The sequence below is a fragment of the Pipistrellus hanaki genome, assembly GCF_964339955.1.
Source record: "Pipistrellus hanaki genome assembly, chromosome: 6".
Taxonomy (NCBI): Eukaryota; Metazoa; Chordata; class Mammalia; order Chiroptera; family Vespertilionidae; genus Pipistrellus; species Pipistrellus hanaki.
In genome coordinates, this window is record NC_140508.1 from 27,372,566 (window position 1) to 27,399,477 (window position 26,912).

Below are 26,912 nucleotides of genomic sequence, written 5' to 3' on the forward strand. Positions count from 1 at the left end.
ATGGGCTCTTACTCTTTCATTAGGATGTGTCAGTACGTCACGCCCGGAGGACGTAATTTCACATTACTATTTTTTTAAATTTATACTTAATTAAAATAAATGATATATATATATATATATTTTTCATTTATTTATATATATAGCACAAAGGAAAATACAAAATTACAAAAAAAATAGAAAAGAATACCAACAAAAAAATGAAAACATCAAATTAAAAATTATAAATTTTACAAACAATTATAAAGATTACAAAAAACATATACCGTCCCTCTCAGGGCGCAACATATATTTCCAGGACATATTCATGCGTCCTGCCCATTCCCAATATTGTTTCCGTTTGACGTATTTATACGTCTCGCTCGGTTAACAGGTTTTATTGACTTTTAACATTTAATTGGATTTTATTAAGTTATGCATACATTGGTTATATTTTTATTTTATTTATTATACTATTTCTTATAATATTCTTAATTGGCCTTGGGAAGTTTGAATTTCTGTATCATTGATGTTTATATTTACCCAAAGGTATATGAATTCTACATTTAGTTTATCTATAAGTAAAACAATAATACTAGTAATATTGTATAAAGTAAAATCAGATTTTACCTGTATGTCAAAAGAGGATTTTAGGTAAAGCTTCAAGAGCCTCTATTCATATTTATATATAATTATTTTTGGCTAATTATATGGAATCCTCCTTAATTTCCCTGTAGGCAAAGGAAAGACTTTGATACTGGGACAAGGTAATATTATTAAAATGTGGATTTTATGATGCAAACTTTGGTATAATAATATATAGCTCAGAAAAGTAAGCAAGATAAAAATTTAAAAAAGCACTTAAAAATCAGAACATCATTTATCATACAGTTTAAAAAAGTAAATATTTGAAAATATGCTAATTATACTACTAGATATTAAATAATTGGAGAGAGAATTAGTTTACTTGTTCAGAAATCATATATATGAATCAGATGGTGGTAATATGAATCCACTGTGCAAAAATTTAGAGACGGTTATTTGAGTTCTTCCTTCATCAAAAATGGAGTGGACATTTTCTTAGTAGCTGGAAGTTCTTCCTTTTGAGAACTGTTTGCCATTAATATGTTAACACCCTAAACAAGCTAACAAAGGAAGTCAAATTCTGTACCACATCTGTGCTTACCAAGCTACTCAAGAGGGAGGGCAAGTCCGTTATTCTGGGAGAAATTAATTGGACTGAAATCCTCAGAGGAATGCAGTTAAAAAAAAAAAAAAAGAACTGCAGAGAAAAACTTGAACAGTATTGTGTAGTTTGTATTAATCTTGAACAATTTTAGAACTATCATTGTGCTGTCAGTAAAGTGAATAAGTAATTATGTATAATTTGTTAGGTATGAAGATTACTAAAGGACGCACAGCTATAGAATCAATTTTACTCGGGAAGTAAAAATGAAAATATGTATGTGAACTTGTGCCTTAACAAGAAAAAATAAAATGAAGTATTTATTTTGTTTTGTTCATGAAAAAGATCTAGAAACATTGTTTTATAAGGCAGGGCAGGATCCAAATTGCTGTTACTCATACAATTTCTTTCCCACTAAAAGGAACAAGGAATCATTGGGGGAAAGTCTGTTTCCATGTGTTTTGCAGAACAAACAAGGTGAGCCTGGAAGATCTTCATGTACCAGAAAGCAAAGACATTTTCAAAGATCAATGGGTGATGCCAAAAAGACATAGAAACCAGCCTAAAATATGTTGCCACCAAGTGCTGAGGAGTTTGAGCATTGAAAGTGGCTTTGTTTGAATGAACAAACAAAATCTGAAAACACATAGCTCCAAAATGATACACAGAAAGAGAAAAATTAATATATTTTGAAGGAAGGTATAAAGAACAGAGTGTACCAGCAGACTTGTCATTCAATCATTTTGGTATCACTGACTCATTTATTATATGACAAATAGTAGAAAAACTGTATTAAATAGATCAGTTGAAAGTATTTGAGGATTTCAAAGGACTATAGGCATAATTACTGTATATTGTGACTTTCCAGGTAGATGAAACCAGTGTCCAAAATTTTACTGGACATGCATTTAAGAATCATGTTATACTGAATATACAAGAAATGCAAAATTCTCTCATGGGCTGATGTCTTTGAAGTTGTATTTCTTATGATCCTATCAAATGAAAGCTCTACATTCTTAAGTTGAGGTTTTATAGATCTCCTCAAACTTAAATGAGAAAAAAAAGAGTACATCTTTAATTTTAACCTCTATGTAAAATTTAATGTTCTCTTCATTTATGAATGCAGGTCACAAATCACAGCAGTACTAACAGAATCTATGACTTTGTCACGAGTGGAAATCCCAGATATTTTCATATCATATTTTAATAGTAGCAAATATCACAACATGCTGTTTACTCACATTTTTTATTGTATTAATAAAATATGCATTACTTTACCACAGATTTGATTTATATTTGATAAAAATATTTCAATAGAATTTATTTCCTCTTTAGTCCTATGTACATTATTTATTTAATACACTGAACACTAGAAAGGTTCCTAGACTTCATCAGACTGCCCAATAGGTCAATGGCACCAAATAAGATTAAAGAGGTTTGAGAAGGGAAAAGCCCTTTATAAAGGCTTAGAAATTTAAGTGCAAAAACTTTGTAATAGGCCTAAGAAACTGAATCCAGGGAAGTGGGCTGAGTGGACACTCTTCTCTTACAGTTAGTGGTTTTAAAACAGGGCTAACAATATTTTTACATCCCTCCAACCCAAAGCTCCAGTCTATGTCCCCTCCCTTCGAATCTGGATAGGCTTGTGACTGTTTCGACAAATAAAGAAGGATGTGGCAATACAGAACGTCAGAGGTTACAGGCAAAAGGCAATTAATGTTCTTTGGGACATTAATTGCCTTTTTGCCTTGTTCTTGTAGCTGTGAGCCGCCATGTAAGTAGTATCTCTACCCTGGGGCTGCCATGCCATGAGGAAGCCCACACCACATGGTGAGGCCTCCTGCTGGCCGCTAGGTCAGCAGTGCTAATGGGGCCCAGCTGTTGTATGGCCTCAGCCCAACAGCCAGACATGTTAAAGGAGAACCTTCCAGATGATCCCAACTCCCAAGGTGTATGTGTTACCCTGAGCCATTCACTTCCCAGCTGAGGCCCAAGACACCAGGGAGCAGAGACAAGCTGTCCCCTCTGTGTCCTGTCTGAATTCCTGGCATACAGAATATGGATGCAAAAAATAAATGGTGGCTGTTTTATGCCACTGAGTTCTGGAGTGATTTGTTAATATAGCCACAGGGTGACGAGAATAGGGTTTGGATTGGTCAATCATGAATCTAGTTAGTTTTATGGCACAGATCTCTCTCAGTAGATTATGCCAGTTGAAAGAAAATAGAACACAAGTAGTCTGAGGGCCAATCTAATTTTCCTAAAGATCATGCCAGTTGTAGTTCAAATGGCTATGGAACTCAGATAATATGACTCAGAATAGATGGTGTCTGATTACACAGAATCATATTGACTGCCCATTCCAACTGTCTCAAGCCTACATTTCTATCTTCGTCCTTAATATTCAAAACGATTTTTTCTTGTAGTGTGGGACCCAGTGCAGAACCGGATACCAACTCAAACTGCATTTGAGCCAGGAGGAATAGGCCTCTTTAAGGAATTCGGAAGAAAGAACTGTTTAGGTGCCAGATGGCCAAACCCTGTGAGACTCCCTTGGAGAAGTCCCCAGTGTCTGGGTCTCCCTTGTCATGCAGTAGGTAGTATGACTGGTCTACTCCACCAAGCAAATCACACACCACTGGGCAATGAGCTGTGAGTTCATCAAAACCTTCCCCAGAGCGTGGTGAACATTCACAAGGCATAGATTCTAAAAGACACCCCAGAGGGAGGGTATGTATGGGGGGGGGGGAGTTAAAATATGTACACAGATAATAATTTAATAAAAAATAAAAAATAAAAAAAATAAAAGACACCCCAGAGGGAGGGTATGTATGGGAGGGGGGGGGTAATGTTAAAATATGTACACAGATAATAATTTAATAAAAAATAAAAGTAAAAAATAAAAGACACCCCAGACTTTGGTTGCCCTGTGGGTTTTCAGGTCTCTCTTGTCTTACACTCATTTGGAAATGAATTGTGTGAAGCAGGAGAGTGACATGGCTTTTAAGAACCTTGTTTTTCTTTTTTTTATTAACAGGTAGATTTTCCATAAATTCTTTTCAATGCCTGTGATTAGAGATCTGCTATACAGAAAGTATTCTCCTGGAAATGTATTTTGGTTGTAAAAACATTTCAGCTTATTGAAATCTGTACCTTACAGATTTTAACTTAAAACTATGTTGAGATAACATGTATATTATGTGTGCATATGAATGTTTTAATATTTTTTTATTTAATGATCTACCAAAAACCATGACAATACTCAATTTAGGACAAATTGGGAAATAGTTGTTTTTTATTCCTTCACTGAATATTTATAAAATTATAGGATGTCATTCAAAGGTCAATTTTTTTCACATCTAAAATTCTGTTATACCTTGAGCGAACTGGCAATTTTCTTTGTGAAGAATTTATTAATGCCTTCAGAATTTTCCTGTAGATAAAAAAAAAACCTGCAGATAACTAGTAGGATTGATTACAAATGGCTTTAAGTCCACTGAAGAATGAGTTCAGTTACACAAAAATTCCATTGGTTTGAAGATACTAGACACAGACACCTTTTAGAACAGTTGGACACTTAGCTAGAGACACATGTGAAAAAATAATATTGTTTTACAAACATCAGGACACGACTGCTTACCTCTGGAGCCTCTGGACATGACCCCAGTTCTCAGAGGGATTTCACAGGAAGCAAAAGCAAATGTACCTTCACTTATGAGGGACAGAAGCAGAGGATGGTGAAATTTGGTGAGAGTGGCTCAAAAACTGTTAAAGAATTACAAAGTCCTACCTGTGAGGTAGGTGTTGTGGGAGGAATTGATGAAATAGTGAGAGAGGGGCTGAGACATATCTTCATTCAAATCCAGTTTCTCAGGTGACACGACGCCATTCTCTTCTCCACTCAGGTAGCGCATAAACCCGTCCACGGATATCTGTCCTGGAGGCAATGCAGAGTGAGGCAGAGTGTGAGTGTAGTCTCTTCATGGGTGGCTGGTATCATGTGGTTTTAATTTTCCTGCCCAGAAAGCTCGTGTCACAAAGCAACACGGGCCAGGGCAACCTCCTGTTTTTAAATATAAGAATGGTTACCAATTTTATGGATGGATACAAAAGTGATTAGTGCTTATCTGTGGGTAATAAAATTAAGGGTGGATTTCTAAAATTTCCATTATAAATATATGCTATGTTTATAATAAAAAGTTCATTGCAAGTGGTTTTATTATTGAAAACAAAGTAAAAATGTTTTTAGAAAATGATTTTTTAAAAACAATAAAGATGATCACAAATGAATCTCTCTTAAAGGAAAAAAAAATCAAATGATAAAAATGAGGTTTTTAAATTTCTTATTTAGAATGATTTTATTTCAAATGGAAGAAGTATGATTCACACTTTATTTGGTTTGCCCGGATTCTTTTCTTTTCTTGTAAGCTTTCTGAGGTGACTAATGCTAAATATTGAATTAATTCTTTATTGTTATCATAAAAAAATCATTCTAATCTTTATACAATTCACAGAGAGCACCATCTTAACTCTGATCCATCACCATAGTTTGTTTCTTTGACCTTAACAATCAACGCCTCAAAAAACCCCAGCACATTTGTGGGTGGTTAAGACTTTGCCAGTAAATGTTAGAGGATAGCACTGTTTTTGTGTTAAAACAATTTTGTATTAATATAAAAGTGGTACACGTTCACTGAAAAAATTAGGAAGAGAGAAAAGCCAGAGAGGAAAAATAAAACCTTTTCTGAACAGTTCTAATTCGTCTTTCAGAGCTAACTACTGTTAAACTCAGTGTGTGTATGTCTCTCTCTCTCTCTCTCTCTCTCTCTCTCTCTCTCTCTCTCTCTCACTCATCTTTCTCTCTGTGTGTGTGTACTTCCAGGAGAAAAACATTTGTGTGTATTATTTAATGAAAGCACAGCCTCTGCCCTCAAAGAGTTCATAATCTAATAGAAAATAAGACAGTTCACACCTTGAAAACAAGATGCGAGCTCTTCCAAAGCAGGGTGTGGGTTTATATCTGTCATCCCTAGAATCTGCCACAAGGCTTTGTGCAGATAGGTGTGCCATCAGCATTTCTTTTTGATGATCAATGATTTAAAATAGAAAGTAAGTTGCTTGAAACCTAGAAGATCATGAAAAATAGCATAACTGATTCTTTTTTCCTGATTAGTTGGATCATATGAAATTGCTAGTATTTGGCATTATGCAAATGACAACTTGATACAACTTGGTCTCTACCTGCCCGTATTCCTCAGAGGACCTGCAGTAACTGCAAGTGTCCGTAAGGGCCTACCTGCTACTGGAATAACTGAAAGCATTTCACTAAATCTGAAGATCTGCATATATTATTGCCTGCTGCCAGATAGCCAAGGGCAATTTCCCCAACCTGATAATCTTACTGTTTACCCAACCTTACCTTTGATATGTATATCTGCTTTGTTATAGGGAAAAGTGTGTTAATAAAAAGCTATGGGTCCAGAGATTTGAAGAACTTAGTTACTAAAGCTAAGCCTCTCTGGCTCCCCCCCCCCCCCCAAAAAAAAAATGCCTTCCTAATTTATATTTCTTCTCTAGCCTCTTTATTAATTTACTTGTAGCCACTTCTCCAGATTCCTGAACCTTACATCCTGGCACTTTTCCACTAACCTTGCACTATTTTTGCAAAACTGTTTACATTTTTTTCTGGTCCACTGAGGAGCATAGATGAATGAAAAACATTGAGATTTAAGATAGGAAAACATTGATATTCTAAAGAAATTAGTAACAGCACAAGGAATTTGTTCCTGTGAGTAGTAACTGATCAGAGACAAATTCTACAACCATAGGATGAGTCAACTCTACAGACTCATAACTCTCTTCTAGCTTTAAAATTCAATAAGTTCAAGTGGTTTAACATAATAGGGATGATTACTAGCTCAATTAAAACAAAATGTCCTACAATAGAATGAGATTATAAAACATCAAACCACAATTAAGAGCAATGCTACAATTTTCTGGAATAAAATAAACAGTAAAGGGAGTTAAGTTCAGAAGGATAAGGCCAGCTGACAAAAGCTAAAAACAAAGCCCCCTACATATTTTCTTAATAAAACCTTTGTATGCTTTCAATTGAGTGTGTCACTCATATAATGAAGCATATATATTGTTTGAATCACTTGGAACAGCGATATTCAACCTTTTCATCCCATAGCACCCATAGGCTAATTACTAAAATTCTGTGGCACAGCAAAAAATGATATAATTTTGATTCAGTCACACCAGATGGCTATTGTATTGGCTGTTGTTATCATTTTTTTTTAATTTGATAATCTATTTAGTAGTTCTACTGACTAAATAGTCATGTATTACATGTTTTAAAAATTCTTGTGATTAAAAACAAAACAAATAACAAACAAAATTTCTAGTGGCATACTGGTTGAAGACTGCTAACAGAGTCAAAATAGAAAAAAATATATATATAAACCCCTCAAGGAATGAAAAACAACAACTGCTATATAAAGCAGTTGACCATTCAAAAGAAGTTCTGGTGTTCAACAAAAAAGTAAACTGGTGATGCAAAAGTGAAAAGATCTGACTTTAATGGGAAGAAACAATCTCCTGAGAGACATAGGAGGAAAGTGGCATGGCAAAAATGATAGCCCCCAATGGCCACTGATATGACTCCTCATACTTCAGCAATATCCATGCTACAAAGAGCTCTCAAATGTCACATGGGCTTGCACAGATGCCATGGCCAGCAACTGTACCTCTATCTCCGTCTGCCTGTCTCCCTCCCCTAGGGTAGATAATGACTGAGGCTCCACTGATGGCCTCCTGAACATGTCAGGAAGACAGAAATTCAAAATTCTGCTGTGACAAAAATGATAGCATTCAGGGATGCTCTTGTCTAAAGCAATGTAGTGTATCCACTGACACTCAACTGGATGTATTTCATGTTTACAAGTGCATTCAAAGGCCCTTGGATAATTTACTAGGGTACTAGCTACTCTGATATCTTATCTAAATCTAAGGTTAACCTACTGGCCTCAGGAACAACCAAGAGTGAAGAGGCTTTGTGTCCAGAGAAGGGAACTTTGGAGAATAGAACAAAAGAATGGTCTAAGGAATATTGTGAACTGGTCCTCCCATCCTCTCAGGTTCTGACTCCTTTATCTACCGATGTCTAGAAACCAACTTCCAACAGAACTTTTTAGCTTGACCATTCTGTTCTGGGCATCTGAGAATGATGTTTCAGCTCAAGTCTCTCAAATAAGAACAAAATATTGTGAATTTACCCTAGAGCGGAGGCACTCCTTTTTGGTGATTATTAATACACATATTTTTAGGGAGATACCAGGGGTGGAGAATAACCAAGGATGTGCCCAAAAGAGTCCTGATTTTCAAGAACTTAAAAAACATACCATGGAAAAATTCTTATTTTTTAAATATATTTTTAAAATTTTATTTCAGAGAGAAAGGGAGATGGAGAGACAGGTAGAAACATCAATGATGGAAATAATTGATCAGCTGCCTCATGCATGCCCCCACTGGGGATGAGCCCTGACCAGTAATGGAACCATGACATCCTGATTCATAGGTTGACGCTCAACTACTGAGCACACAGGCCAGGCTCTCTCCTGATTCTTTACAGGAGCTCAGTGATCCAGGGAGGGAAATAGTACAGCATGATTAAAAGCTAATCTTTAGGTAGGATTCATGGGCACATTAGCCAGGCACTTTGAAGTCTGGCTCTTTCCTGCTGTGTGTTTTTTAATGGGAAGGTTACCTAGGGAATCATCCCATTCTGGTATCAAAGAGCCGACATGGAAGTACTCCTGAGTTAGTCCTAAAAGCAGATGTGAGGCAGCAGCAGTAGAGTGCTATGGAGGTTCAAGGAAAGTTCATGTGGCTGGCTGCGTTACAGATGTGAGTGTGTGTGTGTGTGTGTGTGTGTGTGTGTGTGTGTGTGTGTGTTTTGTAATGGATTCTGACTTCAAAGGAAATATATGGTATAAGTGCGAGCAGGATAGGACAGGAAGAAAGAGAGGGAGCCAGTATTTGAAGAGCTTCATGAATTTAATCTATTTCCAGTGTAATATTTAACAAACATTTATATACTGTTTGCTATATGCAACTATTAACTCATTTAATCCTCATAATAACTCTATGAAGTGGATACTGCTTTTATGTTTATTTTATAGGTGAGAAATGGAAGGCAAGTAGCTTGCTTAACATCACACAGCTTGTAAGTGGATAGTTGGGTTTCGAGCCTACGTAGTTAAGCTTTCTGTTCCATGCCATTAACCACAACATTATACTGCTGCAGAAGACACTGCACATAATCTAGTAGTAGGAGAAGGTAAATAATCCTAGGAGGAAGAGCTACATTATTTGAGCACCAACAATCAATGTGCCAGGCACAGAAATCCTATAAGAGATGTATCTTTAAGCTCCCATTTTCTGTTGAACCACTGAGGCTTAGAAAGGTAAGCAACTGTTCTGGGCTTAGAGGGGAACTTTGCGTGAGAGCTGGACCTGGAATGCATGCCAGGGCAACAGAAGGAGACAGTGGTGAGTAGGACAGATAACGTTCCCAGCACTTGCCTGGCTGAGGGACACGGACGATGCAAAGGAAAGCGTCTTGCCTGGGTAGCAATTGGCTTCAATCAGGGCACCCTGAAGGAGTCCTAAAATAGCCCTAAATGTGACCAAAGAAGATTCCCCCCCCTGTGATTTACTTATCACAGTAAAACGTGCTACTTTAATCTCTCCATTGAAAGAAGCTGGGCTCAGGCAGGACAAATGACCCATCTGGCAGAGGCGTGAGGATTAGCTCTTTGATTAGGATTTGTCTGTCACACTGTAAAATTCTTTTCCAGCTTGAGTTTGCATTCTAGACTTTGCAAGTAATATAAAGACCTCCTCTAGCATTTTTATTCTCTAACCCAGCAATCTAACTTTTAGGAAGAAAAATAAAATACAACAGAAAACTTGTTATGTCAGTGCGAGGGCAAAAGAAATGTTAAACGGAAGATGTGAGACTGTTCTGTAGGTCTTGCAAAAAATATGCATGTTAGCTTAAAGAAATAAAAATAGCCCCGTACAAGCAAATAACATCTTTCAAACCCCGGAAATCTAGAGAATTCTCTACAAATTCTGCCTTGCAAGACAGATGGCCTATAAATCCACAGTCATCACACATTTGAGATGGGCAAACTGGACACCGTGTGCCAGCTAGCATAGCCACCAGCCTCGTTCTGTTGAGCCAAATGCCAATTAGGCAGGCTCTGGCTCTCAAATGTTTGGATGTCACTGGAATTAGGTGGTTGAGAATCCATTCGTCATCATTCAACCCTTCTCTTAAATGTAATGATACCAGAGCATGTTGTAAGGTCCAATAGATTATTTAGCACCTTCTAAGTCACTTCCACGCACAGCGCTGAGAAGCTATTTCCTTGGCTCATGAATATTCCTAGTGCTATGACCCTTATGTGAATTCTGCTAGAGCAGCTCAGAGAAAGTAAGTGCAGATGGCTTTAATATCCAATGGCTCACCAAAATCCCTTTGCCTGCTTTCAGAAATTGTCTATTAAATGTTCCGTTTTCATTATCCTTGCTTGGACACAAACTTTCCTATTACATTTGCCAACTAACTGTGTTTTTGTACAGTATTTAAACTCTGCTTGTTTCTTTACCTATTTTATCAATTTTTTTTTCAAATCCTGAAGTCAGTATGTTCTATACATGTTCTCATGTATTTTTATTTTAGGTTGAGAAGTGTCAGATATTATTATTCCATCTTGATTGCTAAACCTGTTTTATTACCATAACTATGTACAAATACAAGCCCGAGAGACTGTGTGATAATGGCCACCAAATGGCTATCTGCTCTTCTCAAAAGCCTTTACAGATTAACTCCATTACTCTGCTATCATGCCTTTCTGTATTCCTAAGTTCTCCCACATTAAGTTGAACTTGTTAATGTAGTTTTGTGTGAAAGTTCTTAATGATAACACCTAACTTTGATTTAGCACTTTTCCTTTTCAAAATATTCTTACATTTGCAATTTATTTACTCCTCATTGTTCTGTTTGGTAGGTAAGACAAAATTTTATTATTTAATGCTACATATAAATGTTGACCCAATGAGGTTAAACAATCCCTTTAAATTGACATGGCTACATTAACAGAATCTGGATTAGAACCCTCCATAGCTTGGAGTCTTTCCACTAGATTTGTTAAAGAACTAATTAGTCATTTAGGGCTGGGATTCTCAGAAGTTAGTGAAGAAGTTCACTGCATTTTATTAGTACACATGGCCATTTAGTGGCCATTATCCCATTGCTCTATGAGAAGAGACCCTTCACAATGGTTCCTGAACCATAACACACAGGAGGCAAAAATGTTCTAGATCCTTAACTAGAATGTCATGTTCCTTGGTCAAGCTGGACAATGGCTTTCTAATGTGAAGGAACATGACCTTCTCTTTGTTTCCATCTCTCCCAGTGTCTAGCATAAAGGCAAGTCCACAATATGTGCTCATTAATGCTTTCTATAGCTACTTGAACATGTTATCACTTAGTGCCTGAAATGCCACCTGACATTAACCTGCCCCTCATCTAGCCCTCTACACTGCAGCATTCCTGAAGTGCAGCTGGAATGTCAGTCTCCCCTTTAAAAGCCTTCATCCTTTCTCAGAGAGGAGTTCTGCTACACTGACTGCTCAATGCAGAGAAGAATGGCACCTTTCTATTGTCTAGTACAGTGGTTGGCAAACCGCGGCTCATGAGCTACATGTGGCTTTTTGGCTCCTTGAGTGTGGCTCTTCCACTAAATACCACGTTCAGTCGCGCACATATAGTGCAATTAGAACTTTGTGGCCCATGTGCAAAAGTCGGTTTTCGGCTCTCAAAAGAAATTTCAATTGTTGTATTGTTGATATTTGGCTCTGTTGACTAATGAGTTTGCCGACCACTGGTCTAATACAAGGATGGACACAGGTGATAGGGCTCAAAATGTGTGTTAACTAAATGAATGAATGAGCCATGATTAGCATCAAGGCCTACATATCCTTTTAGCTTCCCTTCTCATTTATTTCCTTCTCAAATAAAATGATAAAAGTTACTTGACCATTCAAGAACTCAATTTTTATCTGGTCAGCATGGCTCAACCTATGAACCAGGAGATCATGGTTCGATTCCTGGTCAGGGCACATGACCAGACTGCAAGCTCAATCCCCAGTGTGGGGCATGCAGGGGGCAACCAATCAATGATTTTTCTCTCACCATTGATGTTTCTATATTTCTTTCCCGCTCCCTTCCACTTTGAAAGCAAGAAAAGTATATTTACAAAATAAACAATTACCCAATTCCCTCATTATAAAATGGAGGTAATAATACACTCAAAGATTTGCCCTGAGGTTTATACAAGATAATTAGCCGGTAAAGAGCTTGAAGTGATTCTTGACACTCCCCAGAACCTCAACAAATAAAACATCCCCTTTCCCTGGCACATAAAGGACACTAAATAGATACTTGTGGAATGGTGGTGTACCACATTCTATCTTGTAGTATAGTAATTTATATATTGATATATTTGTATATATCACCTGTCTGAGTTATAGTCTCCTTGAGGATGAAGACTTTATCTTGATTTTGTTCCTCTTCTTTGTAGTTCTTAAGTTAGGTGGGCAATACATGCTTATTAAAAAAATATCCATGCAACTGTTTCAGTTGTATATTAGAATAAAGAAAAGAGTTAAATGAGCATCATGTATCTTGGAGGATCTTTCCTTTGATATGATGGAGATTCTTGAAAAAATCCTTTCTACATGGACTCCTGGAGTTTGCCCCAGGATTGAGATCCAGTCATACACACACTAACCTGTGTGATGACACCACCTTTATGGCTGTCTTCCTTTTTTCATTCGAACTTCCTAAATTGTCCTATCTGAGATCACCTCTTAAACTCCTCATGTTTGAATTCTTCTCCCAGGATAGTCTTCAGGGGGAACCCAAACAAATCCAACTGCAATATTATAAGTATTTTTTATTCATTTTCTATGTGTTAATGTAGAGTGGTAGGTGAGAAGGTTAATTCTGTCAATCGTCTTTAGTTAAGACTTCCTCTTCAAATAATGCTATTTTTACTCTATAGATAATTTTGCTTTTGCAACTGGAGTCTTACAGATTACAATGGTTCAGAATTAAGGTAGAGCTTCTAAAATATCTATAATGAATTAATGTAATAATTGATCATTATCAGCTTCCTGGCATTATTTCACCCATTGCCATGGCACATTTATTAGCATTCCTGTTAAGTGCTAGGATTGGACAGTCCACCTGTCCCCTCACCTGACTTTCTTGTGGTCATTGCTTGTTTTCTATGAACTTGATTCTTTCTGTATTTCATCTGTTTCCCTACCAGTTATTTGCTAAAAAAATAAACTGCTCACAAAACTGGATTCCGGGTATGCAGATGTTGGGAGGCCAAATGGCTGTGGCTTTGTGGCCTTACTCCAGCACAGTGCAATCTGCAAGCTATTCCTTTTATCTAAGCCATAGCCCCACCTAACTCTTGGAAGGGGAAAAAGTATAATAGCCAGAGATTATTAACGCTATGCTCTTATGGGAGGTTGCAGCTAGGGAAAACATAGCCGTTATCTGCTTTGTCCACTAGCTCTCACACAAAGGGCAAGGCATCTCAGGAAGGTATATTCTGATGCCATAAAGCAGCTGTCACCAAACTCAGCATACTGGGGTGGGTTAGGCTACCAAGTTCACTTCCCCACCTCTTGGAACTGGCATTTGACTTTATCTTTTACTATTTATATTTTTCCCAGTTGGTTGTTTTATGAAAGAGGCCATTTTGGCTGTGAATGCACATGGTTGTGACTTTGAAATGAGTGAAGAAAAAGGCCAGAGAAATAAAAACAAACGAGACTTCTGGGCCAGGCATTTGCATCTCCTCAGATCAATTCTTGCTTTTTGGAAAAGGAGGAAATGCAATCAAGGAGGGAAAGTGAAGGGAGTTACCAAGTCAACTAATGATCAATGGACTCATAATAGCTATCTTGAAAAAAAAAATTTTTTTTTCATTTTAGCTGATCTCTCATACTTCAGAAAAATCTCTGAACATATGAAACACAGAGTTAAGAGTAGCTTGAAATATAGTCACAGATAATAATGTCATTCTTCTGTGACCTTCTACAGAAGCTACAAAGTCAATAGGTGGATTTTAAATGGGATCTTAATCAATAAAATACTTGAGTGGCTTTTCAGCAGCTTTCTTAGTGTAGTAACTCAATTAATGCACGAAGAGAATTGCCTACCTCCTACAGTTTTCATCTGTCTTTGTCTATTAGGAAGACAATCTATTGAATTTACTAGTAAGTTTGCTTTGTTCATTCATTTTAGTTCATTTACTTTTTGCAGGGAATCTATTTATAACTATTTAAATGGATGCTACCTTAATTGTGAGGCAGACCTTTGAACCAGTCAATATTTCCTCCAGATGAGTGGTTTTTAAGCTGTGCATCCTGGGGTTGTGGCAGAAGTTCCTGCAGAGATTGGGGTGGGGCAGGAGAGGTGACAGGAGCAAGGCAGCCATCAGCAGCTATAGTCCAGACTCCCTGTATTCAACTAATAGAGTGTTCCTAAAGGTATTTCCTATACATTAGCCTTTCTTGTGAGACTTTGTTGGAAGAAACAAACACAAATAAAAGGATGTGATGTCAAGGACAAATCTGAAAACTACTGCTATGGATGTCAACTTCTATCTTCTAAATATCTGGCCTCGCATCTCTTCTCAGCAAGTCTTGGTGGAGGGACCCATGCAGCAGTCTGGAGTAGTGGGAAGGACTGTACACTGGGACATGGAAAATGTGGCCTAATCTTAACCTCTTCTGTGATATGAGTTGGGGCGAAATAGCTAAGATCCTTATGGACTGGTGATCCCATGATTTGAGGCCACTGGCCAGGGATGCACAAGGGCCAACGAGGCAGTTATGTGATAGGTCAGAAGAGATGAGCTATAGGCATTTGTTTTTTACATTTGTTCTCTCAATGCTCAGCTTCTGGGACCTGACCCATCTTTCACTTTTGATTTTGTTAGGGCCATTTATGAAAGTACTTATTTTTGTTTGGTTTCTTCTAAAAGTAGGATTTGAGACAAAAATTTGAGTAAACATAGTTTATTTCAGAGGTTACTCTAAAAAATAACTAAGGGAATGGAGAAAGGAAAGGAAAGGAAAGGAAAGGAAAGGAAAGGAAAGGAAAGGAAAGGAAAGGAAAGGAAAAGGAAAAGGAAAAGAAAAAGCTAATGAAAGTAACATGATCAATCAGGTTACAGTTATGGGCAACTAAGGCTAAATTGCCCTGAGGAACTCCAAGAGAAAGTGGAGAAAATGCATAAAAAATATCGCACACAAGGGGCAAGGAAGATGAGGTACTACTTCCTGAATGAAAAACACTCCTGGGACCATGGAGTCCTGGGCAGATGTAGGGTGTCTATGAGGGCCGAGAGAAGGTCCTGGAGAATTGCAGAGGTTGCTGTTAACCATGTTATAATAATGAGTGCCAAGTAATATGGGAAGAACACCCAGATCTACTAGTGTTGTTATCATCCCACTTTATAGAGGGGGAACCTAAATCTCAAGCAGGTCAAGTCACCTGCCTGACATTAACTGGCTTAACCATCAAAGGATGCCAGCATTTTTTAAAATTATGGATGCATAATAGACATTAATAAAAAGTCATTATTATTTATGATTTCTACTTAATGAAGAGAAATGGTGCTGAAAAAGTAATTATTTTTAAAAATCTACTAGAAAAAAATAAGTGATAAAGTAAAGAGTAAGAATGTGTATGATCAATGTTCTGAATCTCACTTCTATACCAATTAATGGTTTGAAATTATTTGGTGTAAATGCCAATTATCACTTTTCATTAGTTCAGGTCGACCAAGGTGTAGTGGGCAACAATTAATATACACAATCTTCTTACCATAATTAACTTAGATAATTCTTACAAGAGATTTTTTTTTAAGATGAAAAACACTAGGGGGTAGAACAGATTAAATAGGTTAAACGGTTTCTTAAGGTTAGGTAAAAAGTAATGATGAATTACTGATTTCTGACCCAGTTTGAATTTCAGGGAATCCAACTGTTTATTTCCTACTGGTAGTCCATGTGGTTTAGGCAGTTAATTCCTCATCAGCTCTAGGGAGAGTCATGTGGCCTCTGTCCAATTATACATTCCATCTTTTGGTCCATAGCAATCCTAGCTCAGGAGTGGCCTTGGGTGACTTAAGCCAAACTCCAGGTTCCTGAGATTTTTTATGGAAATATCAGTCAAAATTCTTTTTTACTTCAGGAGTAATTGCCCAAGAATTACAGCCAGTATCAATAAAATGACAGAAGATCATGCAAGACAATGCTTGATGACACCTTTGAGCCCTTGGATGTGGTCATGCCTGAAGTCATTAACACTTTGCCTATCTGCACCAGTAAATTCCTTCCTATGCTTCAGTTTGAGTTAAGCTTCTATCATTTTTCAATGGAAGGACTTCTCTCAAATATAGGTTGTGAGATTCCCAAGTCCAAGGCTCTTTCTAGATCACTCTAGGTTAGTGGTTCTCAACCTTTTAAATGCTGTGACCCTTTAATACATTTCCTCATGTTGTGGTGACCCCTAACCATAAAATTATTTTTGTTGCTACTTCATAACTGTAATTTTGCTACTGTTATGAATTGTAATGTAAATATCTGTTTTCTGATGGTCTTAGGTGACCCTGCTAATGGTTCTCAACCTGTAGGTCACAGGAAGTAGCAACGAAAATAATTTTATGATTGAGGGTCACCACAACACGAGAAATTGTATTAAAGGGTTGTAGCATTAGAAAGGTTGAGAACCACTGCTCTAGGTGCTTCTTTCTCTTGACAATAATGGTACAATATAGTTAATTGTATCAGGATTTTAAAAGAAAGCAATGATGAAAATTCAGAAGGGTTATTTATACTGATGCAATCATTATGACTTAAGTCTATTTGAAACAAAAGTGCTTGCTGTATCCAAAATTCTATTGGCTTTGCTGAAAACCAAATTGCTTTGCTATTATATATTAATACTGAGTTCATTTGAACTATTAAACTATTAACTTAGTGAGTATTGATCTAAAAGAGAATTACATAGTTCATTTTTATGATCTCATTGCAACAAAGTGGGGAAGCTTTTGTATGGCACACCTTATACAAATTTAAGAGGAAGGACTGATCAAAAAAGAAATGAAGCTTGAAATGTCTGCTAATATTGTATAATCTTCTATATTAACTCAACTGTTTAACAATACCCATAAACACCTGCTCTTCATAGGAAAATAAAAGTATGAACAGACTCAACTGTTTTCTTTGGTTTGACAGTTTATTTGAGCAAAATTTGACCTTCATTTACAGATATCTCAGTTGAATCTAGACGTCAGCATTCCATTACCAAAGGCACAAATATAACTATTCTATTTTTCATGCTAAATTGACTCACCAGCTTTCTACTAAAGAGCCTAAGTGATAAAAAGAAAAATAGCTGCTCAGGAGACAGCCTTCAAATTCTGACATTCAGGCCCTCTTGTTTGAAGAGGCATGTGTCATTGCGGATTCCTGTGTTAAGCATACTTAGGTCTGCAGGGCAAACAACATGGCAAGGAGACATGTTTGCCAACTTCGGGCCACAGCATTTCTCAATGTGTGGTTTTAAATGAAAATAATAAACCAAACTTCTTTTGAGAGCAGTATCTTCTGCAACAAGATTTAAAACCTTCATTTTGTGGAACCCAAACATGTAAACATTTGGCCCCTTCCATGTCAAAGACTGCACAAAAATCTTCTGATTATTTATAACCAACATATACATCTCTGGATACTGAAATTCCAGTATGGAAATGTAGCTCACATGCTAATGGACACAGGTCCACAAAGCATCAAAGTGCACTATCTCTCCCTACTTCCATGCGGCACAGCTGTAGTCAGCTAACAGAGCTCATATTTAGAATTTAGGCTTTTGGCCACACTGAAAATTTTTCATTTCATTTTATGCTACCTTTTATATAAAACATAAAATGCATATAAGAACTAAATATTAGCACAAGGCAACTTTGTGTATTATTTCTTTAACACATAATTTAAAACATGTTTTGTGATAGAATATATAATATTTACATTACAATATATTGTGTATGTGCTTTTCCTAGCATTTTATCAAATACTAGAGACCTGGTGCATGAAATTCATGCGATGGGGCTTAGGGGGTGTTCCTCAGCCCAGCCTGCAACCTCTCGAATCTGGGACTCCTTGGGGGATGTCCAACTGTCGATTTAGGCCTGATCCCTGTGGCAGGGACTGCTGGCTCCCAACTGCTCACCTGCCTGCCAGCCTGATCACTCCCTAGTTATTCCCCTGCTAGCCTGATTTATGCCTAACTGCTCCCTTGCCAGCCTGATTGCCCCCAAATACCCTCCCCTGTTGGCCCAGTCACCACCAACTTCCCCTGCCACTGGCCTGGTTGCCCCCAACCATTCCCCTGCCAGTCTGGTCACCCCCTACTACTCCCCTCTGCTGGCCCAGTTGCCCCCAACTGCCCTCCCCTGCAGGACCATTCCCCCCAAAATGTCCTCCCCCACTGGCCCGGTTACCTCCAACTGCCCTCCCCTGATGCCCTAGTCGCCCCCTATTGCCCTCCCAACTGACCTCCTGATGGCCTGGTTCCCCCCTCCCCCAACTGCCTGCCCCTGCTGGCCTAATTGTCCACAACTACCCTCCCCTGCCAGCCATCTTTGACCACATGGGGCTGCCATCTTCTGCAGTGGTGTGAGGGTCAATTTGTATATTACCCTTCTGTTATATAGGAAGGATAGGTAATATGATAGTGTCTTTCTCAGATGAATGAGACCAATGTTGTGTTTCAATTTACTAATGCTTGGGCACATTTGAAGAGCTAGTCAAAATTAAAGAGCAAAAGAAAAATATTATAATGTAATGTTAAATGTCCTTACTTATTTTCTTATTTGTTCATTGATTAAAATGTATTAATCAGATGTTTCTTGAAGAACATCTTGGTTTTATACCTTAGATAAATATTTTGATGTCAAAGCCTTGGTTTGCTTCTTTGCAAACTAATAATGTACATATTAAAAGTTACATAATAAAGAAAGCTAATTATCTTACTCATCATTCACCACATTGATATCAAATAATATTTCCTGAAATTATACTTTGTTGGATTTAAGGAGACACACAGAAAAGAGTTCCTGGAAAGATCTTAAAGTCAAACTGCAAAATCAAATTAAAAAATAATTTTCATTTTTGAAAAAAGAACCTCAAACTCTTAGTTACTAAAGAATTAATCTTTAACCTAACAATGTCTTATTCCTACAAAGAAGGATTTAAAAATCATTCTATTCACTATGAATAAAAAATCTTCTCTAATCCTCTTTGTTCAAATAAACAGAGCCAAAGCAGCAAACAAGATGACCTGGTGTGAAAGATCTCAAGTTCATTTTCTTATTCAAGTTTTTGGGTTGAGAAATAAATCCTGTGATTTAAAAAAAAAAAAAAATCACACCAAAATGGACATGGAAGCTTCATGATGAATCACATAGTTTGAGAAAAACTGTGCTATTTTCAACGTACCAAAATTCTCTGTGCTTGTAATTATAGAATCCATACCTGGTACAACTATATGATGGCACTAAATACTCTTGCAAATGCAAAGAGACATCATTTTAACTCTCCTTAGACCAAAATTGGTTCTTGCAGGATTCCAGATTTGTCAATAACCTATTGTAATTTTTTCCTTTGCATCCTCTACTTTTCCAAGGCATCAGACTTGATGTATGGGATCCTATGCCACCTGAAACATGGGCTGTCAGCAGTGTGCATTGGAGGGAGGGGAAAAGGGCAACATTTAGATTCTGAAGTGTGCCATTGGTTTCACAAAGCTTTTTGTTTTCCTAGCATCTTAAGCTAATGTATTTCTAAAAGTCTTGTTGGATCTGCTATAATACTGTTAGTTATGTTTTTTGGTGCAGTTTGGATTTCAGAAAGGAACTGTCAAGTTATTTGGGAGAAATCTCCAAGGAGTTGCACTCTGCTAAATGATAAGGAGAAATGCCATGTTTGTGACACCAAGGAAGAAAGGGCATCATATAGAAATAGGATCAGAAGGGCAGGCCTGGCAATGCCAACATATACTGTTGCCTCAGTTGTTCCCTTCAACTAACCTTGGAAACAATAAGAATGATTACAAGAGCAAAGGTAAAGTGCTTGACCAAGAAAATTAATACTAAACAATGTTGTCTATAAATTCTTAATAGCATGAGTTATAAAATTAATTGTAAGATTTTAATTTATATTTAATAAATACTTTCATTTTTCATTTAGAAGACCAGTTCCAGAATAGGTACAATGGGTTGAAAACTTTAAAATCTACCTTTATGATAGCCATTCTTATTAATGGTCATTCAGCTTGCTAAAGCTGTTTATTACTTATAAATTACCTGCATGTTAACATGCAATTTATTTCTTCTTAATAATTGGTTAATTGTACTTATTTTTCCTCCCTATGGAATATCTTGGCATTTGCAATAGCATCAGTGATGACACACCAATTCTCTCAGTGTAGATATCTCAATCCAGATGAGGATATTGGTAAACAAATAGCTGGAAATCCTTTTCAGGGACAATGATACTACAAATAATTAAAAATTCTTGGCAATGAAATCATCATGATCTTATTTTGGCAACTCATTTCTCCCAAATCAAAAACATAAACCTCTTAATAACTTCCAGGCAACTTAGAGCTGTCTTCCAAATATCAGTTTTTAGACTAATTTTTTCTATAAATACTAACTTTTTACATAAAAAAATCAAAATTTTCTATTTTTCTAAGTGGACAAATTTGTCAATAGTGTAAACTAGAATAAGATAAAGGTCCAATCTTTTCAGGTTTAGAGATTTAAAAAATCTGTGGATCACTTCTCAGAACATCTAAAAACAGACCCTAAAGGGCAACCTGTAAGACTGAATTTCCTGTCTGAGAAAGAAGCATTTAGTCATCGAGTAAATTTAAAATAAAACAAATGATTAAACATCTAAAAAAATGTCACATGAATATGCATCACTACAACAAAAATCACATATCAAAGTAAAAAAAAAAATCTACTTTGGATTGAACCACCAGTAACTTAAGACAGAAAGGAAAGCAGGCATACAAATGTGTGACACATTCACCATTAGAAAGCAGAACTTCCTTATGGTGAGGGACAACGTGGACTGACCTTTTGTGGCGAGGCTAGTGTTGGGTTCATATTTCTCAATCAATACTTGGACTTGCTCTTGCTTTAAAGGTGGGTAAAGTATTTCATTTAGCCGGGGATCTCGCTGCTTAATGTTGATAAAATCCATCATCTGGTCAACAGTAAGGTATGGTCTGCTTTTGGCACCACTAAACACAATTAAAAAACATTAATTAGAATATTTTCCACCAAGTTGCATTCATATATTTGCATTTAGCTACAGAGAAACCAAATCCTGTCATTCCTGGTAAGAGCATGTTATCCTGAAATTCCTATCTTGCCCTAAAGACATCGTGCTGCTCCACCACAATTGCTGCATCTCCACGGGCTACAAATAAGTTTTCCAATCACTGCCACTAAGTCCCAATGCCCTTGAACAATACCCAATGCATGACAAAATCCACAGTAGGAAAACATTGCATCTTGTGTGTAAAGAAAAACCACTGTAACTGATCACAGAGGTATGGGTTCTTTTTTTTATTTTTTATTATGACACTACATTTTTTAAAAATGTATCTTCATTACTGAAAGTATTAGAGATGTCCCCTTCTAGTCTGCACCTACTTCAAGCTCCAGGTCTTTACCACACTATTGTCTATGTCCATGGGTTATGTTTATATGCATATAAATTCTTTAGTTAATCTCTTCCCACCCACTCACCCTCATCGTCCTTCTGAGATCTGGCAGTCTGTACCATGCTTCTACGTTTCTGGATCTATTTTGTTCATCAAATTCCCATATCCCTGTATCACGCGTAATCATTTAAAGATGTAATAAAAAAGTAAGCAATATGTAATATGTTTAAGCACATTTTTCTTTTCATTAAAGTTACATTTCAACAAGAGTCTATAACTCTTCTATATGGTATGATTCAAACTTCACATTTTAATCCTGCTGACAGCCAAAAGTCAAATTCAATGGTACAAATATTGCATGTGTTCAATAAATATAGTTGATGACAATGAACTTCAGTATGCGAGTATATTCAATGTCATTCTCAGCAGCACTGTTTGCCTGTCTTCCATATGAAGAAATCCTTATTGTATTTATCAATTTTGGATTGATTTTCTGTCATCACATAGATTTCAGTATATCAAAAGAGTACCTTGCTACTTCCCCACATTTGCCTTTGTGTTTTGGTTTCTTTCTTATTTTGTTTCATTTATTTAAAAAATTGAATGCCTTTATAATTTCCAACATATAATTTTCAGCTGGGAGGGTTCTTAGTGATCCACACTTGTCATTTCACTAATGCAGCTGAGAGGTAAGATGGCTAATTCCTAGTTCAGAGTTCTTTCTGCAACATGAATCTGCCTCAGCTAAACTGCTTCTGTTCTAGCCTAATCTTCAAACCACACAGAGCCCCCTGAGGTTACTAAAACAGCTACACCCAGCAACGAGTCATAGCAAACATCCCCTCATTAAAAGCCCTGGTGGCACGTCAGGGGCAGGAATATGTGATTGTCTCCAGCAATTACCCAGAAACACTGCTATTAGACATAATGCACAAGAGGGTCTTCCTCTCCCTCTATTGCTCAAATTCCTGCTCTAGCAGCCCCAGAACTACCGAAGCTAGGAAATAGTGGGTTAAAATGGATGCTCTTACAATTCGGAAAAGATGTTATCAATTTCAGGTCGAGGGCAAAGATGGTTCAGGAATACTCTGTACATTTCTGGAGTGAAATCTTCTTGAGGTATTGAATCATTCTGGGAAATAAAACAATACTGTCAGTTAATGGTCTTTTTCTTTCCCTAGCTTCCTCCTTCCATGCTTTCCTCAATTTCTTCCCTCCCAACCTTCATTCCCTCCTTTCTTCCATGCATTCAGGTTAAATATTCAGAAGACATTCATGAGCCCAGCTGTGCGCTCCATTTGAACACTGGCTTTGATGTGTCAAAAACCTTATTCTCTCCTGTGTTTTCATTATAATTTAAGTGTAAGAGTTTTTTTTTACTAAAGAGATGTTAAGGCAATTTCTTAAGTACATTTCTAAAGTGAAGTTAGACTTAGTAAGAAGTGGGTCTCTATAGCATATTTTTAAAGTTTGCTTTTTGTTTGGTTTTAATCTTTTTTATTGTGATAACATTTATACAGCATAAAAAAATTTACCATTTTAACCATTTCTAAGTGATCAGTGACATGAAGAACACTCACATTTGTTCAAAACCTGTAAAGAACTAATTTTGTGTCATTTTTCCCCAAATAATGTTCTTTCCAGTTTAAATAATCCAATAAGTTGTAAAATCTAATATGAAATAAAAGGCTGAAATGCAAATTGTCCGCTCGGAAGTTCAACCAGGAGAGCAGGAGTTCAATCACTCCCTATGATGTGCACTAACCTCCAGGGAGTGGCATGGAACATGGCTGGCAACCAGTGGTGGCAGGGTGCTGAGGGAGCGAGGAAAGGAGGAGGCAGGGAGGCAGGGAGGCCAGACTTAGGGACCCCATCTGCATGGATTTCATGCACCAGGACTCTAGTATTTTCATAAGACAGGGACCATTATTTCTCACTGGCTCCTCCTGGCCCTATTGTTTGGGAAGCAAGTCACTGACATAAAAAAATCACTTCTCTGACTTATCTTTCTCTGTAGTTGGGCTGCCATGGAAACCGGAAGCGTATATTCAAGCCTTTGTTAACAGGAAGGATATTCTTTATGCCGTTTTCCTATTTCAGGTAAGTGTTTATATGAGTGTTTTTATTTTTCAAGCCCTTAAACCAAGGAAAACACCCTTCCTTTTACCATAGTCATAGGTTTTGAAATGTACTTTTATAAAAGTTTCTAAAAATTATTGTCTGAAATCATACACTCCTTGCTAACAGATAAGAAAACTTAGCTCACTACTTAGCTCACTCCCATATTTGTGGACTGAAGAAATAAAAAAATATATTTTTGTAATAAACCCATTTAAAGAGCACAAAAAATATGTTTTTAAAAACAGAATTTTCAGACAACCAAACATTATACACAGCAAGATGCATTATACCATTAAGCTTAAATACCTGGACACCAATTTTGAAATTATGAGCACAAGTGGCCAAATCCACGAACAATGGGAAGTTTCTATGGATTGTTTTATCGGTGCTTTGCCACTCATAAAATAGCGACAAGTACAACCTGTAACCTGGTTTCCAAAGTCCCATTCTATTCACAAGATGGAAGAAACCCTTTGCCTAGAAGTTGTACATTTTCCATTGCCCCCTTTCTGTGATTTAAGCACCCACATCTCCTTAAGTTGCTTTGTAGACAGCTGGAAATGATCCTCTCTATTTTACTTTTTGGCTGAGAGACACAGCGAAAATAAATATTTAAATATCAACAGTAGTAAAGAAATACTGAATAGCTCTATTAGCTAACTCAAGCATTCAACTTTATTGGATTCTGTGAGCTCCAAGTATGTTCTCCCATTCTCTCTACTATTTAGTTACTATGTGGAGTTCTCTCTTCTCCCCACCCCAACCTCACCCAGCACACACATATATGGATTTTATCTAAGAACATCAATAATTATCTCCCTTCTTGTCTTAGTTAAAATCTCTTCCTCTTGGAGCCTTTCTTTCCTCCCAGACAGGTTTTGCCTTCCATTCTGTGATACCATCACACCTTGCTTGTCTCATATTTCAACACTCATTTAACAGGATTCTGCTCCCAGCTGTACAATTCTATTACTTTCCAGCCTGCAGATCTACACAAGCTAGGACCTGCATTTTGCTTGTCAACTGCTCTATCTCCAGTGTGTAACATACTGCAGGTGCACACTAAATACTTACTAAATGAATGAATGTAATTTATGAGAAAGGTAGAAGTTGATAGCAAGGACTTATGTGCTGTATGTTTCCCTTAGAATAGCAGACTTAACTAAAGTCATTTACATAAGATTTCAGACACATGACTCCATAGAACACTATGCTTTAGTAAAACTCTAACCATTGTTTATTTACCAGCTGTGAATCAGATCTTCCTATAGAGGGGGACACATTCATTAAGATAATATGAATAAACACAATTTATTGTCATCACCAGTTGGATGTTAGAGCATAGAAAAGGGAAAACATTTCAATACAGCTGATTTTCCTTGTTTCATTTTTCTCTTGCCCAACTTGAGCAAGCCTTTGGAGTCAGTGGGTGAAAGTGAGAGAAAAAAATATTTTGTTAAAATGTGCATAATTGGGTCCTAGCTGGTTTTGCTCAGTGGATAGAGCATTGGCCTACAGACTGAAGGGTCCTGGGTTCCATTCTGGTCAATGGCACATCCCTGGGTTGTGGGATGGATCCCCAGTAGGGGGCATGCAGGAGGCAGCCAATCAATCAATGATCCTCTCTCATCATTAATGTTTCTCTCTCCATCTTCCTTTCCTCTCTTAAGTCAATAAAAATATATTTTAAATATGTATTATTGAAAGCTAAAGTGAAAGAGTCTAGGGGAGTAATTTTGTAAGAAATAGGTATTTAACACTCAGAAAATGTTATTTGAAAATATGTATTAAAATTTATTGTAGTAGACTCTAATAACTCAATAGTCCACATACAGATTTCATCTCAACAAAACAATGAATTATCTCTCAATAAATTCAGTGTTTTAACCTATTCATAATATGTTTTTTCTAAATCTATAAATTAAAGGTTGAATTAGTTATAATGTACATGAAATAATTATAAGTAAACTGCTTATAATCAATCTCTGAATGTTTTTTGTTAATTTTTTATTTATTGATTTCAGAGAGAGAGAGAAAGACATGGACTTGATGTTCCATTTACTTAGGCATTCATTGCTTGATTGTGCCCTGACTGGGACCTTGGCTTATGGGGTAATCAACTGAGCTACCTAGCCAGGGCTTTAATAAGGCTTTAAAATTTTTATATTAGTTATTTTAAGAATCACAGCTACAGAAATGACTATATTTCTGATTTGTATTTAGGATGTGAGACATAGGAGAAAGGCAAATCTAACAGTTATCCTGAGAAAAATTATTTTATAACTTTATTCATAATATTCTTTAGTAAAATTTAAGGTATTCTTTTAATCCAGAAAACACTATTTTCCTCAGTATTGCATATACTATATGTTTATAACTATAGTAAACTTTGTTATTTAAAACAAACACATGGATTTACTCCTTATCTTCATCATTAAATGAAAATACATGTGCTAATGTTATGCCAAGACTAGAATATAACTATAGTAAACTTTATTATTTAAAAGAAGTACATAAATTTATTCCTTATTATCTTCATTCAAATGCAAACACATAAGCCAATGGCCATATCAAGACTACCATACAATTCCAAATGACACTGAGCTGTTCTCAAGTTAATAAGAGTTAAATCAAAGGTAATTTGGTGCAAGTAAATTATTTTCGGTGCTCAGGAAGTTTGTGGGTAAAGTGGTAATTTTCTGAATATGCAAAGGTCTTCAAAGGTTTTCC

General features: G+C 36.7%; 1 protein-coding gene across 2 annotated transcripts in view; it reads right to left on the reverse strand.

Annotated features, from left to right (window-relative positions):
- The window catches only part of PLCB1 (phospholipase C beta 1), a 609,995-nt gene that overhangs the window by 148,461 nt on the left and 434,622 nt on the right, over nucleotides 1-26,912 (reverse strand). For both annotated transcript variants that reach the window (XM_084887439.1, XM_084887438.1), the window contains exons 8-10: nucleotides 23,093-23,193; nucleotides 21,469-21,635; nucleotides 4,953-5,099 (exon numbers count right to left, since the gene is read on the reverse strand). In XM_084887439.1, the coding sequence (XP_084743565.1) occupies nucleotides 4,953-5,099; nucleotides 21,469-21,635; nucleotides 23,093-23,193 (415 nt within the window). The remainder of the gene's footprint in view (nucleotides 1-4,952; nucleotides 5,100-21,468; nucleotides 21,636-23,092; nucleotides 23,194-26,912) is intronic.